The 23,346-nt window shown below is 35.2% G+C and overlaps 1 protein-coding gene across 1 annotated transcript in view; it reads left to right on the top strand.

The window, feature by feature from the left end:
• Nucleotides 1–21,934, top strand: part of LOC149806291 (calcium uniporter protein, mitochondrial-like) — a 93,356-nt gene extending 71,422 nt beyond the window's left edge. Inside the window, exons 6-7 of the mRNA XM_089951234.1 lie at nucleotides 7,963–8,166; nucleotides 10,719–21,934. Of these exons, the coding sequence (XP_089807360.1) occupies nucleotides 7,963–8,166; nucleotides 10,719–10,916 (402 nt within the window). The 3' untranslated portion in view covers nucleotides 10,917–21,934. The remainder of the gene's footprint in view (nucleotides 1–7,962; nucleotides 8,167–10,718) is intronic.
• Nucleotides 21,935–23,346: the final 1,412 nt, after the last annotated feature.

Raw genomic sequence — 23,346 nt, 5'->3', positions numbered from 1 at the left:
TGCCATGAAAAAACTTGACACACACACATTCATCCCAAGATCAAGTCAGTTCTAACTGAGAATGGTGCTGCTTGATAAGCCAGCCACATTGGCCATCTTGAAAACCTTCTTATCGCTACTACTCCTACTAAATGTAATTTTCCAGGAAAGGATCATGGAGGATGCCTTACATGACCACAAGGGCACTGTCAGCATCAGAGAAAGAACAATCACCAGCCTTCGCTTCGCAGATGATATTGATGGTTAAGCAGGAGATGAAAAAGAACTGGCTAACTTGGTGGAGTGCATCAGCACAACCTCCACAGCATATGGCATGGAGACTAGCACTGAAAACTGATGACAAACACCAACGGCATCAGTGCAGAAATAAAGGTCAGTAGACAGAAGCTGGAAAGAGTCGCAAGCTTCAAGTACTTGGGATCAATTATCACAGATGAGGGCTCCAAACCAGAACTACTTTGCAGGATTGCCTGGACAACAGCAGCAATAACAAGGTTGAGACCAATATAGAAATATACCAACATTGCTTTTGGTTCCAAAATAAGGCTGAGGCGCTCAATTATCATATCCATCTTTCTGTATGCTTATGAAACATGGACACTCACATCAGATATGCAAAGAAGGATTCAAACCTTCAAAATGAGGTGCTACCAAAAGATCTGGGCATCTCATACATTGACCATGTAAAAAACCACAAGCCATCGGATCCTATGAAGACCTCTTGACCACTATAAAGAAGTGTAAACTGAACTGTTACAGTCCTGTCCCCAGATTATCTGGACTGGCAAAAACAATCTTGCAAGGCACAGTGTGAGGGTGCAGAAGAAGAGGAAGACATAAAAAGAGGTGGGAAGACAACATTAAGGAGTGGACAGGCATGGGATTTGGAGATTTCCAAAGGGCAGTAGAGAACAGGGAAAGATGAAGAGAATTGGTTGTTAAGTCAACTGTGGTGACCCAACAACCTCTTGGGTTAAGGGTTTGATGAGGATGATGATGAATTTTATTATGGAGTTTTCATCAGAATGGTCCAGGTTGAACATCTGGTATGACCAGCATCATCCTGAAAATCTTTTAACTACTGTTTCTGAACAGAAAACATTGGGTTTTCACCAGAAGAGTTCTTATGATGTGTGGTTGGTCTTAAATGTGAATGGTCCCACATGGACATCCATTATGCCAGTACCTTCCTGAAAATGATGTTAGCGCTACTGCTTTCTAAACAGAAAGTCATATCTGATGTCTAGATGGGCTTAAATGAAAAGAGTGCTAATGACATACAATATGGACACCACAGTTCCCATCTTGAAAGTCTTGTTATCACTACTTCTTCTAGATAAAAAGTTGTATAGACATGTTTTCAGTAAAATACTTCTTTGGTGTTTAGCTGGTCCTAAATGAAAATGATGCCAAGCTGGTGGTCATCTTGAAAATCTCATTCTTGCTAACTCTCGTCAGTGGGTGGTAGTATCATGGCTTTTCACCAAAAGTCTTTTTATCATATATTGTTGGACCTAACTGAAAATCAAGTCAATCTGACCATGGATATAAATGCCTTGGCAGCCATCTCGATATGGCTATTAAAAAAATTAAACGTTTTAGAGTACAGTACATGTGATCTTTCATAACCCAATGTGCCACTTTCACTCTATGAGAATGCTCCAGGATGGAGCAATAAATACTGACTAATCACCACCTGCATCAGCCAATACACTGATGACATCTCCAATGTGGAAGGGCTGGTTGACTTTACTGATTCACATTTGAACAGCCAGTGAATGAATACCACCCATTGAAAGACAGAGACGTCATGAGAGATTGATAATCAGAAACCATTTCAGCAATCAGTGATATTTATCTTATATATGGACAGTAAAAAGTAATTTCAAAAGTCTTGTATAATCTGTACATTTAGAAATGTTGATTGACTTCTTTTGCAGTAAGTTAATGCTTTTGCTTTTATTCAAAGAAATCTCAACAAACTTATGCAATGACTTGACGAGAGGCACACCTTGTTGAACTTCTCTTGGTTTAAACATGAAAACTAATCCAAGGTATGGACAATTAAATTGCAAATAACAGCTGCTTTTGATTGAAAACACAAACAATAAAACCGATAACACTGAATTTACACTTAAATGCAAACCAGGTGTTTAGTCGTTAAGCAGTAATGGCCCAGTTACAAGGCTGAACATAAATGTACACAACTAGGAACTAGTTCAATTCAGACTGCATGTGTACTGTAAGGGACTGGCTATTTAATTTATGAGAGCTAAATTGTTCTTTGCAACTGGGGTATTTTTGTATTTCTTTCATGGATCACAAAAGGAATTTGTTTCAGATTAAAAAAAGGAATGGCTTAGTATCATTTTCTATACTTCAAATCGGAAGACAGTAGTCTTCAAGTATTTACCCCACCCCCTTTTAAAAACTTAAATGGTCTCTCTCTAATAAAGACTTGGCGTCAGTGGATGTTCAGCAGAAATAAAGGCAGTGACTATTGTAAAAACTTTAAAAATGTTAGCATCAGAAGATGATGTCAATTTCAGGTTACAAAACGTGAGTTTCCATCACAAGAAGCCATCTGACTTGGCATGGGGGCCCCGAGTGGCCGAGTGGTCTAAAGCGCTCTTCGTTACGGATCACTGCCTTCTCACCTCTGTCTGCGGCGGTACGAGTCTAAGATTCAGCCAATGTGGGTATGTGAGAAAGCTTGCCAGCAGCTTCTCGTGGGTCGGTGGTTCTTTCCGGGGTTTTCTCTGGTTCTTCCTCCACCATTAATACTGGCCGCCATGTATAGCCTATCATGTGCTGCAAAATGGCGTTAAACCCCACAACAACAACAACTGACTTGGCATGTTGTACGAAACAGCTCAGATTGTGGTCCTGTAATTAACAAAGGAATTTTGGTAATTGTTCCTAATTAATCTATCCTCAGCGTATTGTTAAAACAAATAATAATGTGGAAAATTGTCAAGATTTTAATTTCCAGTATAAGCATAAACTTATTGCACAAGATGACAATCAGCCTGTTCTAAATGAACAAATGTACAGTAGTATTAATACAGTGTGTGAGGCACTGTGACTATGTTAATTTTAAATGTGTTAGGTACAATTTTATGGTATATCATCTATCTGGTAGTGTACTTTGTAATAATAAGTTGTTACAAGTGCCAATGAAAGCATGCAGTCATGACGACAATAAATGTAATAAATCAAGCATTAGTTCTTGTTGGTCACCATAAGCATTACCTTCACTACTAGCGATGTGCTGAAGACAGAATAATGGGGTTTTGGTTGTTTCATTTTATGGTTTGTATTATACAAAATAAGGTCTTTTTTAATACCAGATTTTTGATACACAAACTATTCCTGTACATTATATATGGCTGAGAGTTAAACCCATTTTTGACATTTTTTAGATGAATGTTTCTTTTGAAATGTATCAGCTTTATCCAAGAAAATGAGTTGTGGTAGTTCTTTTGGTAAAGAGTTGGACTCGTAATATAACAGTTGCAGGTTTGATACCCACCTGGCCAGCCCTGATTGGTTGCCTCAATGTGAACTGGGGAAAGGGACCTAGTTCACATTTCATCAGCAAGTATAGTGAATAATGCATTTAATGTGCTATTAAAAATCAACCAGTGGGCCAAGCAGGTAAATTTAATTTTTTTACAGTTATCTTAGTAAATCCCTGATTCACATGAAACCTTGCTGGATCCAGTGCACTTGAAGAGACTGATTTGCATTTTGATATTTTGATATACTTTATAGATGCATAATAATAATGACCTTATTTAAAGAGGGTAACACAATTAGCTAAAAACTAATCTACCTTGAGGCCTTCATACAAAGGAATTTATTTATTTAAGCTGCATCTCTGAAGCCACTGGATATATTGGGTTTGGAAGAAGGAAATAGAGTGGGCATTTCTAATCTCAGCTGGAATACTATTCCAGAGCAGAGTTCCAGAGTATTGGAAACTTTTTTTAAATAACTCCTTATTTGGTTTGGGAATTTTATACTGTTTGGTAGACATGGATCGCAGGTGGGGAGTATTACCAGGTAGCCTATACTGGAATAGTGATTGTAAATATTCAGGAGCACTATTCTGAGATATCCTGTACATTAATTTGGCTTTTCTCAAACAGATTCGGTCTGTAATAGGTAATATTTTTAACCTGCCAGCTAAACTTTCCTTGCTTTCTTTCTGGATTGATATTAGCCCAAATGCTCTTTTTTGAAGATGTGCCAGCTTTGCTATGTTTTTATCATTTGAATTACCCCATACTGTACTACAGTAGTCCAAATAGGGTTGTATGTAACTGTTATAAAATAGTTTCTTGTGCCTTTCAGGGAGAAAATGTCTTATCCTACTGAGAAGCCATAAACTTGAATTGACTTTTTTACTGGTATGTTTGATATGTTCAGTCCGTGATAGGTTATTATCTACCAGAACACCAAGTAGCCTATCATGACAGACTATTTGCAGATTTGTATCCTTCCATGTCAGACATAGTTCATCACTATCAAGATTTGTCCTTCTTTGCCGTGTTGAGATAAGTAATATTTTAGTTTTACCAGTATTTACCACCATGCCATTACATGTGCACCAGTTTTCCAGTTTGTTTAGTGCATTCTGTAAAGAAATTTCGAGCTCATGCTTTGTGTTTTGGATGTCTGACAATGTTGTGTCATCTGCATAGAGATCTGTAGATGATATTGAGTCTCTTAGTAAAAGTGGTAGGTCATTAATAAATAAAATGAATAGTAGTGGACCTAGAATTGAGCCTTGTGGTACTCCATATCTAATTGTTTCAGGTTCAGACAGAACATTATTTATGTAAACATGTTGTGTTCTCTCATTTAAGTATGAAGTAAACCATCTGCTGTTTGCAAAACAAAAGTTTCAACCCCTCTATAGGTCTCATCAGGTGGTGGGGCCCAGATGATCAAGTGGTCTAAGGCACTTGCCTTAGCAGATCATTACATCTCACCTCTGTTCATGTGGGTTCAGGTCTCAGCTTGGCTATTGTGGGTATGCAAAAACTTACCTGTACCAAAATAAAAACAATTTGAAATAATGAGATTGGGGCTATCTTATAACTGATGTCTGGTTGCACAGAATATATGTTCAGGTCTAAATCTAAATCTGTCATGTCCAGCAAATATTGGGATTTAAGGACATGCTCTCCATTGCCAACGATAAGAAAAGTATAAACCACCACTTCCGGGGAGCAATTTCCAATAATGGCTAGGATACTTATTGAATAGAATGCCATTTCTTTTATGTCATCTATGGCTAGACGGGCACACAGGAACACGTGGCATATGTCACTATTTAAAGAGGGGGGAGCAATATGATTTGCATGCTTTCTCAGCCACAGTCATGGGTAATAATTATCAATCTCCTGAGCACAAAACTCCAAATCAAGACTGAAATTTTCAGATTGTAATAATTTTTATATAAATGGATGCTTACATAAAATATATCAATACTGGTATGAACTTTATGTCAGATTATTGTGGAAATAATCATGAAAAATTAGAAAAGATATGCACACAACTTTGATTTAATTTGTACATAAAATGTAGTATTATGAATATCCCTCTTTAAATTTACTAAAAAAATAGATGTATTGAAGTAGTACTTAATTCTTAATGGCTTTTAATACAATGCACACATACATTTATTCTAGAAATCACATTTTAAGGGAACATAAATTGAACAGCATAAAAACGTCTGAAAATACTATTTCAGTTCTTCTTTTCTTTTCTTTTAAAAGTGTCCAGCTAACAGACATTGATTGTTTTGATAATGCTGAATTATGCATCACCTAATGGTTTTAAGTCTTTCCCACGTTTAATATGTCTAGTAAAAATATTAGGGACAACTACATGGAGGTAAAACTCATTCAACATGGTGACTTTCCCAAAATTCAATGTCAGAAAAATAACGTTCTACTGAACATCCTTCTACCACACATAAAAATCACACCATTTGTATTGTGAAACTGCAAGTTGTCCCTGCACCTGATAATAATATGAATGACTTCAATACATGTGATGAAATTCGAGATTGATTATAAACCCAGACTCTTTTCACATAAAACCTATGTGTAGCTGCTTCATGACTGTTGCCCTATTTCACACTGTGATTTGGATTTTTCATGTAGCTTTAACAATTTTTCAGTCATATCGCTACGATGTCTGCACTGTGGCAGCTTATAGTGATGCCTAGACATGTAGCATGATGTCCCACCATCACATTATCCTGACACCAGGCCAACCAGTCCTAACACTAACCTCTTAATGCTGAGCGCCAAGCTAGGCAGCTGCTAGTACCATTTTCGTAAGTCTTTGATATGACTATGCAGGGGATCGAACCCATGACCTCCCACATCCAAAGGGAACGGTCTAACCACTAGGCCACTGAAACGGTTCACTATCACATGTGAAATGTGTGTATCCCTTGACTATCATTAAGATGGAGTTGGGTAGAGTGTTGGGTAGCTTTTTACAAATCATCCCAAACTTTGACAAAGTTAATCGACCAGGTCTGTCAACATTCCATTCTGTGCACTTGGACTGTTTTCTTGTTCTCAACTCAATAGCTTTGCAGTCATCTGCACTTACAGAAAGTTTTTCAATGTAACTTTGAAATGCAACTGTTGGCTAATGACTTTTTAAGTTAACACCATCATGGTACATGAACTCTGGTTCTGGTAACCTGATTTGTACTTGTGGCAAGTACTTAGTGGTTTATAGCTCTGTGCAAGATTCATTCAAAAACTTTTTTATGTTAAGAAAAAGGAAAGGTATAATTAATATATTCAGTTGCATAACTTCTCAAAGTGCAAATATTAAAGTCGTTAACTCATTTGCCTGTATCTAATTGACATTGCGCAGTTTCATCTATATTGTTGTCGCTGAGATTACAAAAACCAGAGTTTGGTATTTCCCCAACAGGTTCATATATATTTTATTTCAATCTTAATATTCATTAGCTTTCTTCGATGTACTCATATAAATTTGAACCCCATATTTCTTCACAAGCTTGCTATTTATTGTTGTTATGGGTGATTTGTATTTTCAAGATTTAGTTATTCATTACCAGAAAGGAATAATAAGTGCTTTGGCAAATTTATAAATGGCATTTGTTTCTCTGTTTCTTGCGCATATTTAAAAGTTATGGCCTCTCAAGTTTATGCAAACTTTACATCATTTGAAACAAAACTAGGGTAAACATTTACATAAGCAAACACACTACGCATACAATTCTACTAAAATACACTTTAAATCTAGTTCAAAGATTCATGTTATTAAGCATGAAGTCCGAATTGTTTGGATGCGATCCAGTTTTGATAGTAATAAATTATGTTTCATTGCAATTGACTCACTTATAAATCTTAAAGTACGAGCAAATGAAACATTTTACAATTTATTTCCTGCTGAAAGACGATTTTAGAAGCATCAGAGGTTTTAAGTCAGTTGACATTTTATGATTCAAGTAAAGAATGGTATTTTTCAGAGCGTTTATGCTACGTACTTGTAATGTTTAAATTTTATGGATTGCATTTTCCTTTGTTTAAATCTATTGTTACAATGCTCCCTGGAAGTAACTAATGTACGCTTATTGCAAGAATGATAACTCTGCAGTTAATCTTTAAGGAAGGTAAATGATGTTATCGAACTGGGGTGTGTGTGTGTGTGCATATATATATATATATATATATATATATATATATATATATAGTTGACAGTTACTTGATATTAACAGTGCTGATTGGAAAGTTTAATTAGTAAGTTCATATGCATCCAAAATTGTTTTTATTTTATTTTATTGAGTATCATTGATATTTAGATTGATATTGTGGAATTAGTAATTCTCTGTCATCTATTTATGTAACATGTATAGTGTATTTTTGTCATGCACATAACTATCTGTAAATGATTTGACAGGTAAAACTGGAGCTAGAAATATGGTCAAGAAAGAGATCAGTATACTGTTCTTGGCTTGGACTTGGAGCTATGGGAATTCAGTTTGGCCTGCTCGCTCGCCTTACATGGTGGGAATATTCCTGGGATATCATGGAGCCTGTCACGTACTTTGTCACATATGGCACAACAATGGCGATGTATGCTTACTTTGTATTAAGTAAACAGGTAAGAAAAGTTGGTAAATCTGAGAATGCTCACAAGGATAGATTTTACATGATTAAAGCTAGACAGCTGAATTTGTAATGCATGTATTCACATTACTGTGCTTACTCTACCTTGATCTGTGGAAATTTGTGAGTTTAAAGCTCATACCAATAAGTGCAAACAGGCAATGTTATAAGCAGTATCACAATCACACGCATGTACGTGCTAAACGAGTTAGCTTCCTTTATATAGGGAACTTTTGACTTTTGGAAGTATATTCTTTATCACAGTTTGGCAGTGCCCAATAAAACATGTAAAGCAACATTAAACAGTTTTGTATAATTGGTTTAAACTTGTGATTGAAGAGACATCCATGCTTCAATCTTCATGTTTCTGTCTCATTATTTGTCTAGAATGCATGATTTCATTTTGTATGTACAAGAGAATAAATCTGGTGCTGGAAAACATTTGTACTAGCCAGATTTGGCCTGCAGCATGCAGAAGTGGCTGCAGATTTTCTTGTAGTTCATTGTTTTGTCTGATATCTTCTGTTCCATGATGATGCAGTGTCACATATCATCTAGCAGTAGCCTTTAATTGTGACTGGCGCTAACAATTTCTCATAACAGAGCCATAGTAGGAAGTTACCCGTTAGTGTGTTCAGCAGTGAAATGTGTTCACGCTCACACCATTCAGTTGAACGTAAATCTCCATTTCCCTTGTAAACTTTCAAAGCGTAGGGCCATAGCTATTCTCTCCACCACTTGATGAGAGAATTGTTTTTTGAGAGCTTGTTTAGTATGCTCCAGACATGCAGTTTCAGCAACTCTTGATTGGGACAGAATGCCTGCATTCATGGTTACTTTAGCAAATGAGAAAAGATCTCTATATCCTGGGGATTTTCTGCTGCTAGATTGATGTGGTCATTTATCCATGATTTTTCCTACTTGAGAGGAACAATCAGGATGTGGTGACACTCTGATTCGCTGTTTTCATATCATGTTCGGAAACGTGTGTTAGAGGATGGTCATATGAATCCAAGCTGTTCCAATAAATGGAAAGAGCATCAACTGTCCTGGCCTTCAGATCCAGGGCTGGTGAGATAAAGGTTGCAAGTTTTACAACCCCTTTTAGCCAACAGATCCATTAATGGTTGATTTCAGTAGACACAGGGGTGAAGCAATCATTCTACTTGTATTACCTAACAAAAGAATGACTTTCCAGTCTGCTGTCAAATTTTGAGTGTTCATTGTAGAACCTATCATGAGTGATAATCTGTCTGAATAAGACACCATTTGAATAGCTCTCAAGGTCTTCATTGGTTCACCTCATATAAGACCTGCTTCTGCCAACACCAGTGATGGTAGGCAGAATCAGCAAAATACATGCTCTACCAGTTTAACCAAATTACTTTTAGTTCTGACAAGATGGATCAATATCACTCACAATGGCTTGCTTTCATTGCCAAAACAGAGTCGCATTTATATGGAATCAGACTTTTTAAGTGTAATCACTCTCTTTTCTGTACACTTCATTTCAATGCGATCTACAGGACCCAGTGCGAGCTCTGAAGTAATACTTAAAAAGGAACAAGCCAGCATGCTGAGGGATTGCCTGCCTCTTTCCCCACAAGGAGGGAAAGGAAGATGTATCAGCACAGGCAATTTTGTCCTGGATAAAATAGGATATTCACTCTGCATCTCAGGGAAATAACCCCAAATAAAAAAAATTGGATATCAGCTCACAAAGTTAGGTCAGTTGCCAGAAGCATTCCATTTGACTAAAACTGTTTCCTAACTGACATCATCAATCCTAAGTGTGATCACAACTTGACCTGACTTCCCTTTCAAAGCTGCTCCCCAACATATGAAGTCTGTTCTCCAGTCAGGTTATCTAGAACTGTCTCACAAGGTCAAGGTCATTTGAAAGTCATGTTTAAAGTTTTCACTGCAAGTTATTTGTATAGTATTAAGTTCTATTCCTGTTGGAATGTAGATCAGAAAGCTTTGCATTTATTGACCTGCACCCTTATCCTCCTTCTGTTCTTGGGGCAAGGTTAGGGTCACATTAAAATTTTGTTTTGCAGTTCTCATTTGAAGTTTTCTTTTTTTCTATAGTTGTTAAGTTAATTACCCAAGGGGTGGGGGTGGTGAATAGTGATTATATTTGGAGTATGGAATCACTAAGCCTTGTTCATTTAAAGTCATGCACCTCTACCCTCCCATTGACCCAAGGTCAAGACCATTAAAAATGTTGCTTAAAGGTTTCAGTTAAAATGTTTTTTTATGGTTACAAGTCCCTAATACATGATATGTAGTTGTGCAACTAACATAAATGTTCCAGATAATCAGTGGTGTGCACAGTTTTAATGATAATATTGTAGCAAAAATTGTGTTAACTTGCTAAGTGAACTAAGATTTTATGCTTGCTAATAGTTTGTGATTTACATTATGAATTTGTTTGCTAATACTTCATGATTAACAGTATGCATAGTTACAAATAGTTTATGGCATAGCACGAAAACTCATGTCAGAGATTATTTTTAAAATAAGATAAGTTTATATTATTTTCAGGAGTACAACTTCCCAGATGTTTTCGATAGAATATTTCTGAAGTTTTTCTACAAAGGCGCCAAGAAGACCAAGCTGGATGTGGAACAGTATAACCAACTGAAAAATGCAATCAGTGATAAACAGTACCAGCTTCGCCGACTCCAAGACCCACTTCAGATTCACCTTCCCATACAAGAACTTCCCAAATTTGTAGAATAAACTCTCTAGTAAAGTTACAGATTATGGATAAAATTGTTTAGGAAATAATCAGGTGTGGAAGTTAAAACATCTGGTTAAAATTGCTAGTTTTTGTACCTTCGATGTAACTATTTAATTTAAATTATTATGTTGGATTCTTCCTACCTCCATTAACAACCATTGCTAGATCTGATATTTCAGAGGTCTTTGTGTTAAATTTCACCTGTGATAAAAGTATGGATGTATGAATTACCTGGTAACTTTTGACAGTTGGAGTATTAGTGGCAATTTGGTTACCTGACACTCATTACCCACTCCACCCCACCCCACCCACTTCCTGATCTCACAACCAGTCATATTTAGTTACCTGAGCAAATGTATCAACAAATTAAAAATGTATATATACTTTCACACTCTCAGCCTTTTCTTCTAAATCAAGCTTTAAACATTAATTCAATTTAAACATTAATTAAAACATAGTAATACATCAATCCTGGATGCAACCCAGTGCTACCATAATAACAGTAAGTCTTGGGACACTGTGACCTGGGACACCTTTTTTTCAAAGATAATTAAAGTTCGGACACAAAGTTATAGCAAATTATTTCATGTACTATAAGTCTTGGGACATGTTAGTCATTTTTTTTTCTGCTGATAGATTGGCTTATTATATCACTTGTAATGTTTTTTTTATTTAAAAAGATTTTGCAGTTGTTGCATCATCATTTCGATATATGTGATGGTAATGTTATAAATTAATACAGTTTGAATGAAAAATAATTATTTTCCTGTTTTGCTATCATTTCTACCTATTTTAAATATGTATAATTTTATCTGACAGTGACTAGAATAGAGCATTAGCATGATGATTTTGTATTTGTAATGTGCTGGCAGATTTATCTTTGAGTTCATATGGTGTTTGGAAGTTTAACTAAATTCATTGATTCTCAAGATACTGTTACAAAAAATGCATACATTTACAGAACACAAATCAGGCTTTCTGTTAGTGTCTATATTTGTAATTTAAAGTTCCTTTTGCTTCAGTGTGCCTTGTTCAGAATGGTTAGTTTTGGTGGTCACATATAGGAAAAATTTCCAGGTTGCCCATTGTCCAGGGAAAATGGGCAGAATATTTTCTGCCAGTGGCCTTATTGGGAATCATCTGTAATGTGTTTAAAATTTATAATTTTAATGAATTGATCTAGCTCATCAATATTCAAAATTTTAACCTGTACTATGGTCATTGTTTAATAAATATATGAGTTATTTGAAGATGTGATGGTTATGTGTCTAAAATATTTATGAATATTGATTGCAATGGACATGTGGCTAAAATGTCATCTAAACGAGATTTGGTGAAAATGATGAATAAAGCAAAATCTGCATCTTATATTTTTGGAGATTATACAAGGATATAAGTGATGCTTAGCATAATAGGCACATGTAAGTATTTATGGTGAGTACTCTACACTGTAGATAATCCAGTAAGCTTGAAGTGGCCTGTGAATTATGAAATCAATCTTTACCGATAATTGCAGTTGATAAATGTAGGGAAGATTTCCATTAGCCAGAAAATAACCATCTTTTCTGGCTCAGTTGTGTTTATTTCCGTATAAGCTGTATGGACAACTACTTTATAGTAACTTCTTTAAATAGAGTCACATGCAAAGGAACTAATATAAATACTGAATTGGAAGGCATACACACTACATCACTTTAAAATGAAATAAAAATGGCAGGTTTATATTTTATTTAGAAAATTGAATAAATTGATTTGAAAGAATCAAACAATCTTTAGGATTTCTGAAGATAAATAATTCTTTGACTTGATCTGCAAAAATGCTGGGAAACTCATATCTGCCAAGAAGAATGTTGGGGCTACAGCACTTTCACTGCAGCTCATTACAGATGAATTTAAAACTAAAGGTAATTGGACACAGGAATTGGGAGGAGTGGGGTTCAGAGAGTAATATTGCAACAGTTGGACTCTGTTCTACAATGTAAGACGCCAACCCTGATAATTATGATGTGGATGTGGTTGGGAGATTGATCCCACTACTCCCCCATCATAACTGTCAGGGTCAATGTCTTCTGCTGTCTGACTGTTGGACCTCCATCACTATTACCATTTACCGATTGTCTTTATTTCATCTGCAAGTAGCCCCAGTAGATAGCCTAAACTGTTAATGTACACGAAAATAGATTTAAAGAAACAAAAAATGGTTACTCACTTGCCTGGACAATAATGATTTGACCAAGTCACAGTGAACTCATGAAAACATCAAATCTAAGAAGTATTCATATGTCAGACAAAACAACAATTCTTTGCTTAGAATATTGATCTTCTACTCGGATCACATATGTGAATTTAGATAAAATATTAACACCATGCAGACTAATTTTTAAAACCTTTGATCACCTACCATTGGTAGAGTTCATTGTTTGATGACAACATAGCTATTATGTTACAGATGGCAGATCCCCAGTTTTATAAATAGCTATGTAGCAGACACCCCAACAAGAATTTAAATAAGGCTCTAAAACTGACAGGAAATATCTTTTAAAACAAATAAAAAAAAAAAATAATAAATAAAATTTTATTGCCAATTCACACAGTTTATATAATGCACTAAGGGCATTATTTATTGTGTGATTTGGCAATTGACAGTTTATACCATGATAAACTCAGAAGATACAACATTATTAAACTCCTAATTATTTTATTTCATGTTGGAAAACTCACAAAATATGCACATTCAAAATTACAAGACTAATAGTAGTTTATAATAGTTTATTGACATGGTAGTTGAACAAGAGCTGGTCACTGCTGTGTGAAGCAAGGCAATCTTGCCGATGTTTTGACATTTTTGTGTCAGTAAGTGTCCGGGTACCAGAAGGTTACATTTTTTACACAAATATTGATAAGTATTTTTTATTATCCCAAGACTTGCCATCATTACATTGTATTTATACTGTAATCTGCTGTTCTAAATGTCATGGTGAGTTAATAGTTACTCTGATTAACTTTATTCAGGCATCATGTGGTTTAGTGTCTGTGTCATTTAAATGCTGGCAAGCAAAAAATAAACCACTTCGCATTTGAGTGATCCTGCCAATTGGCCCAATACATTCTAATTACAGCATAAATGGCAGACAATATAGTAAAAGATATAAGTGAGGAATGTATGCCTAGAGCTTATGCTATAACAAGAGGCAAATACCTTTATGTCAGCAACTGTAACATGTAGATTTTACAACTAGAAACTTGGAATATGCTATAATTCTTGTCATTTCACATCCTGTCCATTAGCTGTTTCTGACTGCAATTATCGAGTAATAGTTTGGTTAATGTATTACAGAATATATGGCTTCAGCCTAAGATAAAAATCCTCATATCTTCAGAAAAATGAAATTGTACATCTTGTTTGCTCAACTCTTCTAAGTTGAGGAGGGAAAGTAACATAACCATACAAAAACTTGCACATTGTAATGTTCACGCTTGAGTGACTTTACAATTGTTGGCATTTTGTTTATTTTATCCATAGTATCTTTCGCCCTATTTCACCAACACTCCTGAAAATTGGCATGTGGATGCATCTTTATGATAATAGCTCAACCATAACATAAATAGGTCAGTATACTGTGAATTCATTTTTCAAGTGACATCTTAGTTTTACATATCAGTTTCTGACCCTGTTTAACCTACATCTATGAAAATTGTAATGTGCATACATATTTAAATGTGTTTTCATATCATATCAAAGCTAGATCATTGTGACCAAATTTTCACACTTCATTGACATTTGTCTTCTTCAGCTATGCATTAAATGAAGCACACTCAGTATCTTGCTGCCTATTTCTCCTACACTTATGAAACTTGGCATGTGGAGATTCATAAAGGAGAGTAACTTAACAATACCAAAAATAGGTACATGTGACCTTATGTTCAGGCTGAGTGGCTTTCATAATGTCCTCTTTATCAGCGTGTATATTGTTGGCTAATCCAAATGTCTTCTGTTTATGAGGAAATACCTTGTTTTCTTTATATATGTCTCAACTTGAACCTTTCATATGCTTTTATGACAATGTATGGTACCATAGGTAGTGATTGAACCTGTTTAATCGCTTCATTTTACGATGATAGCATTGTCAAACGTGAAGCCCTATACACATAAGAGAGAAAAAGACAGGTGCTGTGTTCACTAGCAAAAGGATCACTCTGTAGATTATTATCCTTTAGCTCATTTAGATGGTTCATACAGCTTTGACAAATCCTTGACTCTAAGGTTTTGCATTGGAAATCTTCCTAAATCTTGATTTAAACTGAGTTAATACAACAGTTCAAACTAAATAAAATACATCACTTTTTAAATTCAGAAATGTTATTATTTTCAAGAAAAAAGAATAAATAAATAAGAATAGGATAAAATTGCATGGATCAGAATGCAACATTATATTGTTAGTTACCTAATGGAGTAGTATTCGTTTGCTGTGTGGCACTCAAATGGTCACTTTATTCTTCTACTTTTGTACCTATTTATGCAGTGATAACTCTTTTACTTTTATACCTATTTATGCAGTAACATTTCAAAAGTCTCGTATTCTTGCTTTATTTTCCTGCCTGTGACCACCTGTTAAAAATTCCTAAATAGAAAAAGCTTTTTAATATAACTTCACAGCCTTTGCCCTGATATTGTACAGTGACATTGAACATAAAAAGATATTGCTCTTGGTCATGAGATAAATTAATTACTTTTTTAATTGATCAGGAATATAATTTTGTTTAATTTTGATATATATCATGTCGACAAAGTATTGACTGTACATTTACACTTGCACACAGTATTTCAGATGTTGAACATGCATTTCTTGTTGAAATCATGAAGACGTAGGAAGAGTAAGCAAAAGATGAATTTAACGCACAAAGAAACTGAGAAGAGAACATGAACAAAAGTGAGTACAGGGAAATATAATGATATATATTGCAGACTTGAATAGTTTGTGAGACATTTATTCCCATGTTTTCAGAGTAGTAGAGCTACACCGAGTTTAGAGTTGACTGCTTATCCATTATTTATTCTACATGCATTGTTGATTGAACTTGATTACTGTTGATGAAATAATTAGTTTCTTGCTTGATATCCTGTAATATAATGTTACATGATATCCTGTAATATAATGTTACACAAAATACTTAAAGCTCAAATATATTGTATCATGTACTACTGTTTGTAGACAAAATGTACATTTATTAAAGTATCCACTATAATGTGCTTGTATAAAGACCATTTTGTTAGGTTTATATTATGCTTGTAGAATTTCCTTTTTGTAGGTTTCTATTATGTTGCTATACATTAAAAATTATCATCTGCCAGATCAGATTTTTTTAACAAAATAAATTGAGAAATGTGCCTGTGACATTTTTGTATTTAATTTATATGACTGTTTAAGTTGGGTTTAGTCTTTCTTTTTTCAGTTTAGTAATTACTTTCCTTCACATTCCATGCAAGATTTTTGCACATGTATGCTTAAGAATAGCAAGAAAATTTCATCATGTTATTAAAGACTGTTCTATTCTAGTTATATGTTCAAGATAAATCCTTCTTCATAAAATATGGACTTGTCAGACATCCCATTTTCATATCAATAATGACAAAAATAAGAGCATATATTTTTGTATGATTCACATAGCTTAGAGTCACTTTATATTATGTTAATTGTAAAGCAAGTGCTGTTTTATAAAGAAATTCTAAACATCAATTTGCTACTGGCAAGAGTTAGTCTGTGAGTTGAAGGAATGTAGGATGAGAAATGAAGAAAACTGCCAGCTATACATGTACAGATGATAAATGCAGCATGTTCAGCACCATGGATCAAACCTGGGTGTTCTGTGGTGCAAAGTGAGGGTATCAGATATGGCTGCCCAGGTCTTTCTGTGAAGTGTTGCTTCCTCTTATGTACCTACATTCATTTAGCTTGTAATGACACTTTATGCTATCCAAAAGTATACCCTCTGAGGGTTAGGCTTGCTACATTTCTGTAATCTCACCAAATTTGTATATTGGATAATTTTTACCTGTCATTTTGTTTTTCTGTTTTGCTTTTTTCCCCCATCCCTATTTGGAGAAACATAAAATCTCTCTTCAAGTTGATAGTTAATATATTTTTTTGTTATTGGATACAATTTAATTATATAATTTCACAGGTGAGTCAGAAAAAGCTTACATAACACAGTAACATTCAAGCTCACTTTAAGAATTCAATGATAGTTGTGTCATATTAAACAGCAATCCATGTGACACAGTTGTTTGGCATATCAGTATCATATTCTTGTTCAAAGATTGCTCTTATCATTGTGTCTATTATACCTACTCGATTTGACACACAGACCTTTTTCTGAAGGTCAACCATTGCATGGCTGCTTTTGTATGATAAAGTCAGTCACTTGTGTGATGGCCTGTACAGCATCATAGTTTGTATGATAAAGCCAACTTGTGTGATGGCCTATATAGCATTATAGTTTGTATGATACAGTTAGCAGCTTGTGTGATGGCCTGTACAGCATCATAGTTTGTATATGTTGAAGTCAGCAGCCTGTGTGATGGCCTGTACAGAATCATAGTTTGTATGATCAAGTCAGCAGCTTGTGTGATGGCCTGTATAGCATCATAGTTTGTATGATAAAGTCAGCAGCCTCTGTTAAGGCCTGTACAACATCATAGTTTGTATGATAAAGTCAGCAGCTTGTGTGATGGCCTATACATCATCATAGTTTGTTTATGTTCAAGTCAACAGCTTATGTGATGGCCTGTAAAGCATCAGTTTGTACAGTAAAATCAGCATTTCATGTGATGGCCTGTACAGCGTCATAGTTCATATGATAAAATCAGCAGCTCATGTGATGGCATGGCATGTAACGTGTCACAGTTTGTATGATAAAGTCAGCAGCTTGTGTGATGGCCTGTACAGCATCATAATTTGTATGACAAAGTCAGCAGCCTCTCTGATGGCCTGTACAACTTCATAGTTTGTATGATAAAGTCAGCAGCTTGTGTGATGGCCTGTACAGCATCATAGTTTTTGTATGATCAAGTCAGAAGCTCATGTGATGGCCTGTACAGCATCATAGTTTGTATGATACAGTTAGCAGCTTGTGTGATGGCCTGTACAACATCATAGTTTGTATGATAAAGTCAGCAGCTTGTGTGATGGCCTATATAGCATCATAGTTCATTTGATAAAGTCAGCAGCCTGTTTGATGGCCTATACAGCATCATAGTTTGTATGATACAGTTAGCAGCTTGTGTGATGGCCTGTACAACATCATAGTTTGTATGATAAAGTCAGCAGCTTGTGTGATGGCCTATATAGCATCATAGTTCATTTGATAAAGTCAGCAGCCTGTTTGATGGCCTATACAGCATCATAGTTTGTATGATACAGTTAGCAGCTTGTGTGATGGCCTGTACAACATCATAGTTTGTATGGTAAAGTCAGCAGCCTCTGTGATGGCCTGTACAACATCATAGTTTGTATGATAAAGTCAGCAGCTTGTGTAATGGCCTGTACAGCATCATATTTTTTGTATGATCAAGTCAGCAGCTCATGTGATGGCCTGTACAGCATCATAGTTTGTATGATAAAGTCAGCAGCTTGTGTAATGGCCTGTACAGCATCATAGTTTTTGTATGATCAAGTCAGCAGCTCATGTGATGGCCTGTACAGCATCATAGTTTATATGATAAAGTCAGCAGCTTGTGTGATGGCCTGTACATCATCATAGTTTGTATATGTTCAAGTCAGCAGCTTATGTGATGGCCTGTAAAGCATCAGTTTATACAGTTTAAATCAGCATTTCATGTCATAGCCTGTACAGCGTCATAGTTCGTATGATAAAGTTAGCAGCTCATGTGATGGCCTGTACAGCATCATAATTTGTATGATCAAGTCAGCAGCTTATGTGATGGCATGGCATGTAACGTGTCATAGCTTGTACGATCAAGTCAGCAGCCTATGTGATGGCATGGCATGTAACGTGTCATAGTTTGTATGATAAAGTCAGCAGCTTGTGTGATGGCCTGTACAGCATCATAGTTTGTATGATAAAGTCAGCAGCCTCTGTGATGGCCTGTACAACTTCATAGTTTGTATGATAAAGTCAGCAGCTTGTGTGATGACCTATACATCATCATAGTTTGTATATGTTCAAGTCAGCAGCTTATGTGATGGCCTGTACAGCATCATAGTTCGTATGATAAAGTCAGCAGCTCATGTGATGGCCTGTACAGCATCATAATTTCAATGATCAAGTCAGCAGCCTATGTGATGGCATGGCATGTAACGTGTCATAGCTTGTATGATCAAGTCAGCAGCTTGTGTGATGGCCTGTACAGCATCATAGTTTGTATGATAAAGTCAGCAGCCTCTGTGATGGCCTGTACAACATCATAGTTTGTATGATAAAGTCAGCAGCTTGTGTGATGGCCTATACATCATCATAGTTTGTATATGTTCAAGTCAGCAGCTTATGTGATGGCCTGTAAAGCATCAGTTTGTACAGTAAAATCAGCATTTCATGTGATGGCCTGTACAGCATCATAGTTCATATGATAAAGTCAGCAGCTCATGTGATGGCCTGTACAGCATCATAATTTGTATGATCAAGTCAGCAGCTTATGTGATGGCATGGCATGTAACATGTCATAGTTTGTATGATCATGTCAGCAGCCTATTTGATGGCATGGCATGTAACGTGTCGTAGTTTGTATGATAAAGTCAGCAGCTTATGTGGTGGCCTGTACAGCATCATAGTTTTACACACAGTCATGATAATGTTGATTAAATTTATTTTGTACCTATTCTTGATAATTTGCTGTACATGGGCATTTCATTTCAATTTTTCAGTAGGTTTTCAATATGTGTTTATTGTAAATCATGTATAAATTATCTTTCTTAGTAGTAAATATAATGGGACAGAATAGCTATACAAAAATTCAGAGATTCGATAGATAAATTATGCCAAGTAGCATTTTGTATGTAAAGTTTTTGTACACGTTAAAAAAAATATGTATCTTTTGATGTACTAAAAATTATAATTCAGAATGCTAATTTATAACTTTCAGTTAATTTTTTAGTACCAAATTGTGCAAATTTTTACACCCATCTTAAGTCAGGTCTGTTATGTTACAGCATCTGCTAGTCTGTTCATTCTGTCCATTAACATTTGCTCATAATTGGGAGAGACTTTCGTCACTAAATGGTGTTTTGCATACTATAGTCCACCCTTGTGCCTGAATGTCAAGGTCATGGCAAGTGAAAATGTAATTCTGTGACTTACATCCTTATCTTGAGCAAAACATTTGCACTGTTGGGAATGTTTTAAAGTCATAAGTTGATTATATTACCATGCATATCAGTGTCACATACCCATAGTAATACGGTCATAACAACAGTACATGCAATTCTTTGACTTGTATCCTTGTCTGGAATATAACCTTTAAATAACTGAATGTATGTAGTAAAACTTTCCCAAGTATGTATCATGATGTATCATATATCATAGCCATGCCATTGGCCTCAAGTTTAAAGGCAAGGGAAAGTGTAATTTGCTGACTCGTATTCTTGACTGGAGTAGAGTTTTTGAGGCACTATCATGACTTCATCCCAGCTTCATGGTCATCCTTCATTAGATTTATTAGCTTACATAAAAACCTGGTTTTCAGTTCTCTTCGTTCACTGCCAGAGAGGAATGCATTTTAAACATGTACCAGTCTAATCATGGGAAAAGGTTCAGCTCGGTCTCTTTCTGCATATAAATCTTACTACTGTAAACTGTAATGCATGCTTGAAAATATATGGAAATTAAGTGTACCCAGAACCTGGTCTGTTTTTTAGAAACCAAAATGTAGTATTTTATAGATGCTAGAGAAAAAACCGTCTTGAAAAGCTTAATTTTACTTGACTAATATTTTTTCAAGCTAGGTGATTCAATATGATTGATTATCAATTTACCACGTTATAATTTTGCAGTCTTACTATTAATCCTTTCCTTAATTAACCATATTTATATGCTGTTAAATTTGATAAAGCATAAATATTCCAACGAACAGTATGTGCATTAAAAATATGCTGGTTTATGATTTCAGAAATAAGCATTCATACTTACAAATACACATTTTAAATTCATGATTGATAACTAACAGAGACAAAAAAATGTGTGCACATGAACTGGAAAACTTAACATTATTTATATATTATGGGATCCAGTGAGCAAAAGAACATGTGATAATGACAGACATTAATGGGCTTAATCCTTTCTTTTTTGTGAGTCCTCAGTGAGAATCCCCAGATCTTCTGGGAGTCCTCAGTGAGAATCATCAGTTCTTCTGGGAGGCCTCAGTGAGAATCATAAGTTCTTCAGAGAGTCCTCAACAAAGGCATATACTTAAGATTTGAGCTATATTTTCTTTGTTATGTGTAAAATTCTATATTCTTTACTAGTACAGTAAAAACATCAGTGATCTCAATTTTATGAGACCTGTTTGAATTTTTGGGAGAGTTGTTTGTCCTTGGAAACTTGTAAATATATTGGCTCAAAGAATAAATTGAATGTCAATGAATTCTGTCTGCATTATTAGAAATATTGTGTTCATCTTGACATTGGGAGACGTTATATTCCATAACTACTGCTGTTTAGATTCACAGCTGTTGACACAAAGTCAGGACATCTAAGAGAACAAGATTCCTGTACTGAGAATGCAACCTTAGTTTATCCTGACAAACGAGATCAGTCTTTACATGTTTTTCACATTAAAAATTATATGCAATTAATTTTATTTACAGATCCTCAGTTTTCTGAGAAGTTATTAAAATTAGCTCTCTTTTATATGTGAACTTCACTGTACAAAATAAAATTTCGTATGAGGTGGTGTTGTAGTTCTGAAATGGCATCATGTTGCTTGTAACATTTTTTTGTTGCACATTCTAATTTTTGTTATATGTATTTTATCTATTTCCCTAATAAAGAATCTTCTGATAAATGAATTTCATGTTCTCTATGTTATGGATAAAATAGGGTTAACAGTCAAAATGCAATCATAACATAATGCTTGAAAAAATCGTCTGTTTTTGAGAAAATGGAGAAAGAGGCTGTTCAACACAACAGAGGGAGTGGGAATGACAGAAAAAGGGAGAGCCAAGTGCTACCATTACAGACTTAAGACTTTCTTCTTCAGTTATGTTATCCGATCATAATACCCAGAGATGCTGCAAGATCATGGTTTATTTGCAACAAGGATTATTTGTCACACAGCTTCTCAAAACTAATGGAGGAAAGGTCATGCAAATTATTTGCAGTTACTTTTATTTGTTGTACCCAATACCCACTATATTTATTTTTTGTTTTTTGAAGACAAAAATAAATCTATGGCTTGTCAAACTAAGTCTTGATTATCAATTTTGTCAATGATCTTGATCAAGCTATACTAGGATAGATTTAGTGTTTGAATACAGACATCGCTGTGATTGAGATCTGCTGCTGTTTTTGCAGACACTATCCAGGAGTTCCAATTTAATTGCCTCCTAGAGGGTATAGCAACAGATTAGCGATAACAGAATTGTATAGAGCATAACAAGCAGCAAGTCTAATGAATGGTGAAACAGAAAATAACCAATTTCTTTTACAGTAAGAACATCTACTACAGTCAATACCATAGAGCAACAGTTCTCGTGTTCTGACACAAAATGAAGACACTGCACAAACCAATGACATGTATGTAGTCTGCATCTCATCCACAGTACATGGAACTGGAGGGTGAGAAAAAGAGAATAAAAGGAACAGAAATTCCAAGACAATTGGTTGGTTACTTACAACTGGTTAAGGAAAGAACCAGAAAGGAAAGGTGTGATGTGTTCTCTATTGAGAATATAAGAAAGATTATCCATTGACTAACGAAAATGGTTGCACAGATTAACCTATGTTTTTCTAAGGCTGCAATCTTGACTGAATACATCTTTGCAATAAATGTGATCCAACAGTAGAAATATGCTATGGACAACATGTTCAAGTTGTGGAAAATTAAGTTTGATACCAATACCTAACTCACACTCAGAGACAAATATTAACTGTGTATTATTTGTTTACAAAATAAAAGTTACTGGTCAGGTACACAATGAACTTGAATTTTGGACAGTGTCAAGTCCAAAATATAATTATACATGACATATAGTCATGGAGATAAAACTAACAAATACAAATTAGATATATATTTCAGTTGGGGGGACCTCCCCCTCTTCAGTAAGTTCATAGCATCATCTCTGAATAACTTCGGAGAACAATCTTGCGAATCCAGTCCTCCCAGGGTAAAACAGTTGAGCTAGAAAGCTAAATGGTATTTTCCCACCTAGGTAGAAGTTAGATCAATCTGCCATTGATACAGGAATTGGTGCCACA

The sequence above is a fragment of the Sinohyriopsis cumingii genome, chromosome 2 (genome assembly GCF_028554795.1).
Source record: "Sinohyriopsis cumingii isolate HCF-2022 chromosome 2, ASM2855479v2, whole genome shotgun sequence".
In the NCBI taxonomy this organism is placed as follows: Eukaryota; Metazoa; Mollusca; class Bivalvia; order Unionida; family Unionidae; genus Sinohyriopsis; species Sinohyriopsis cumingii.
Note: the sequence above shows the minus strand (reverse complement) of the source record. Positions and strands in the feature narration are given on the sequence as shown.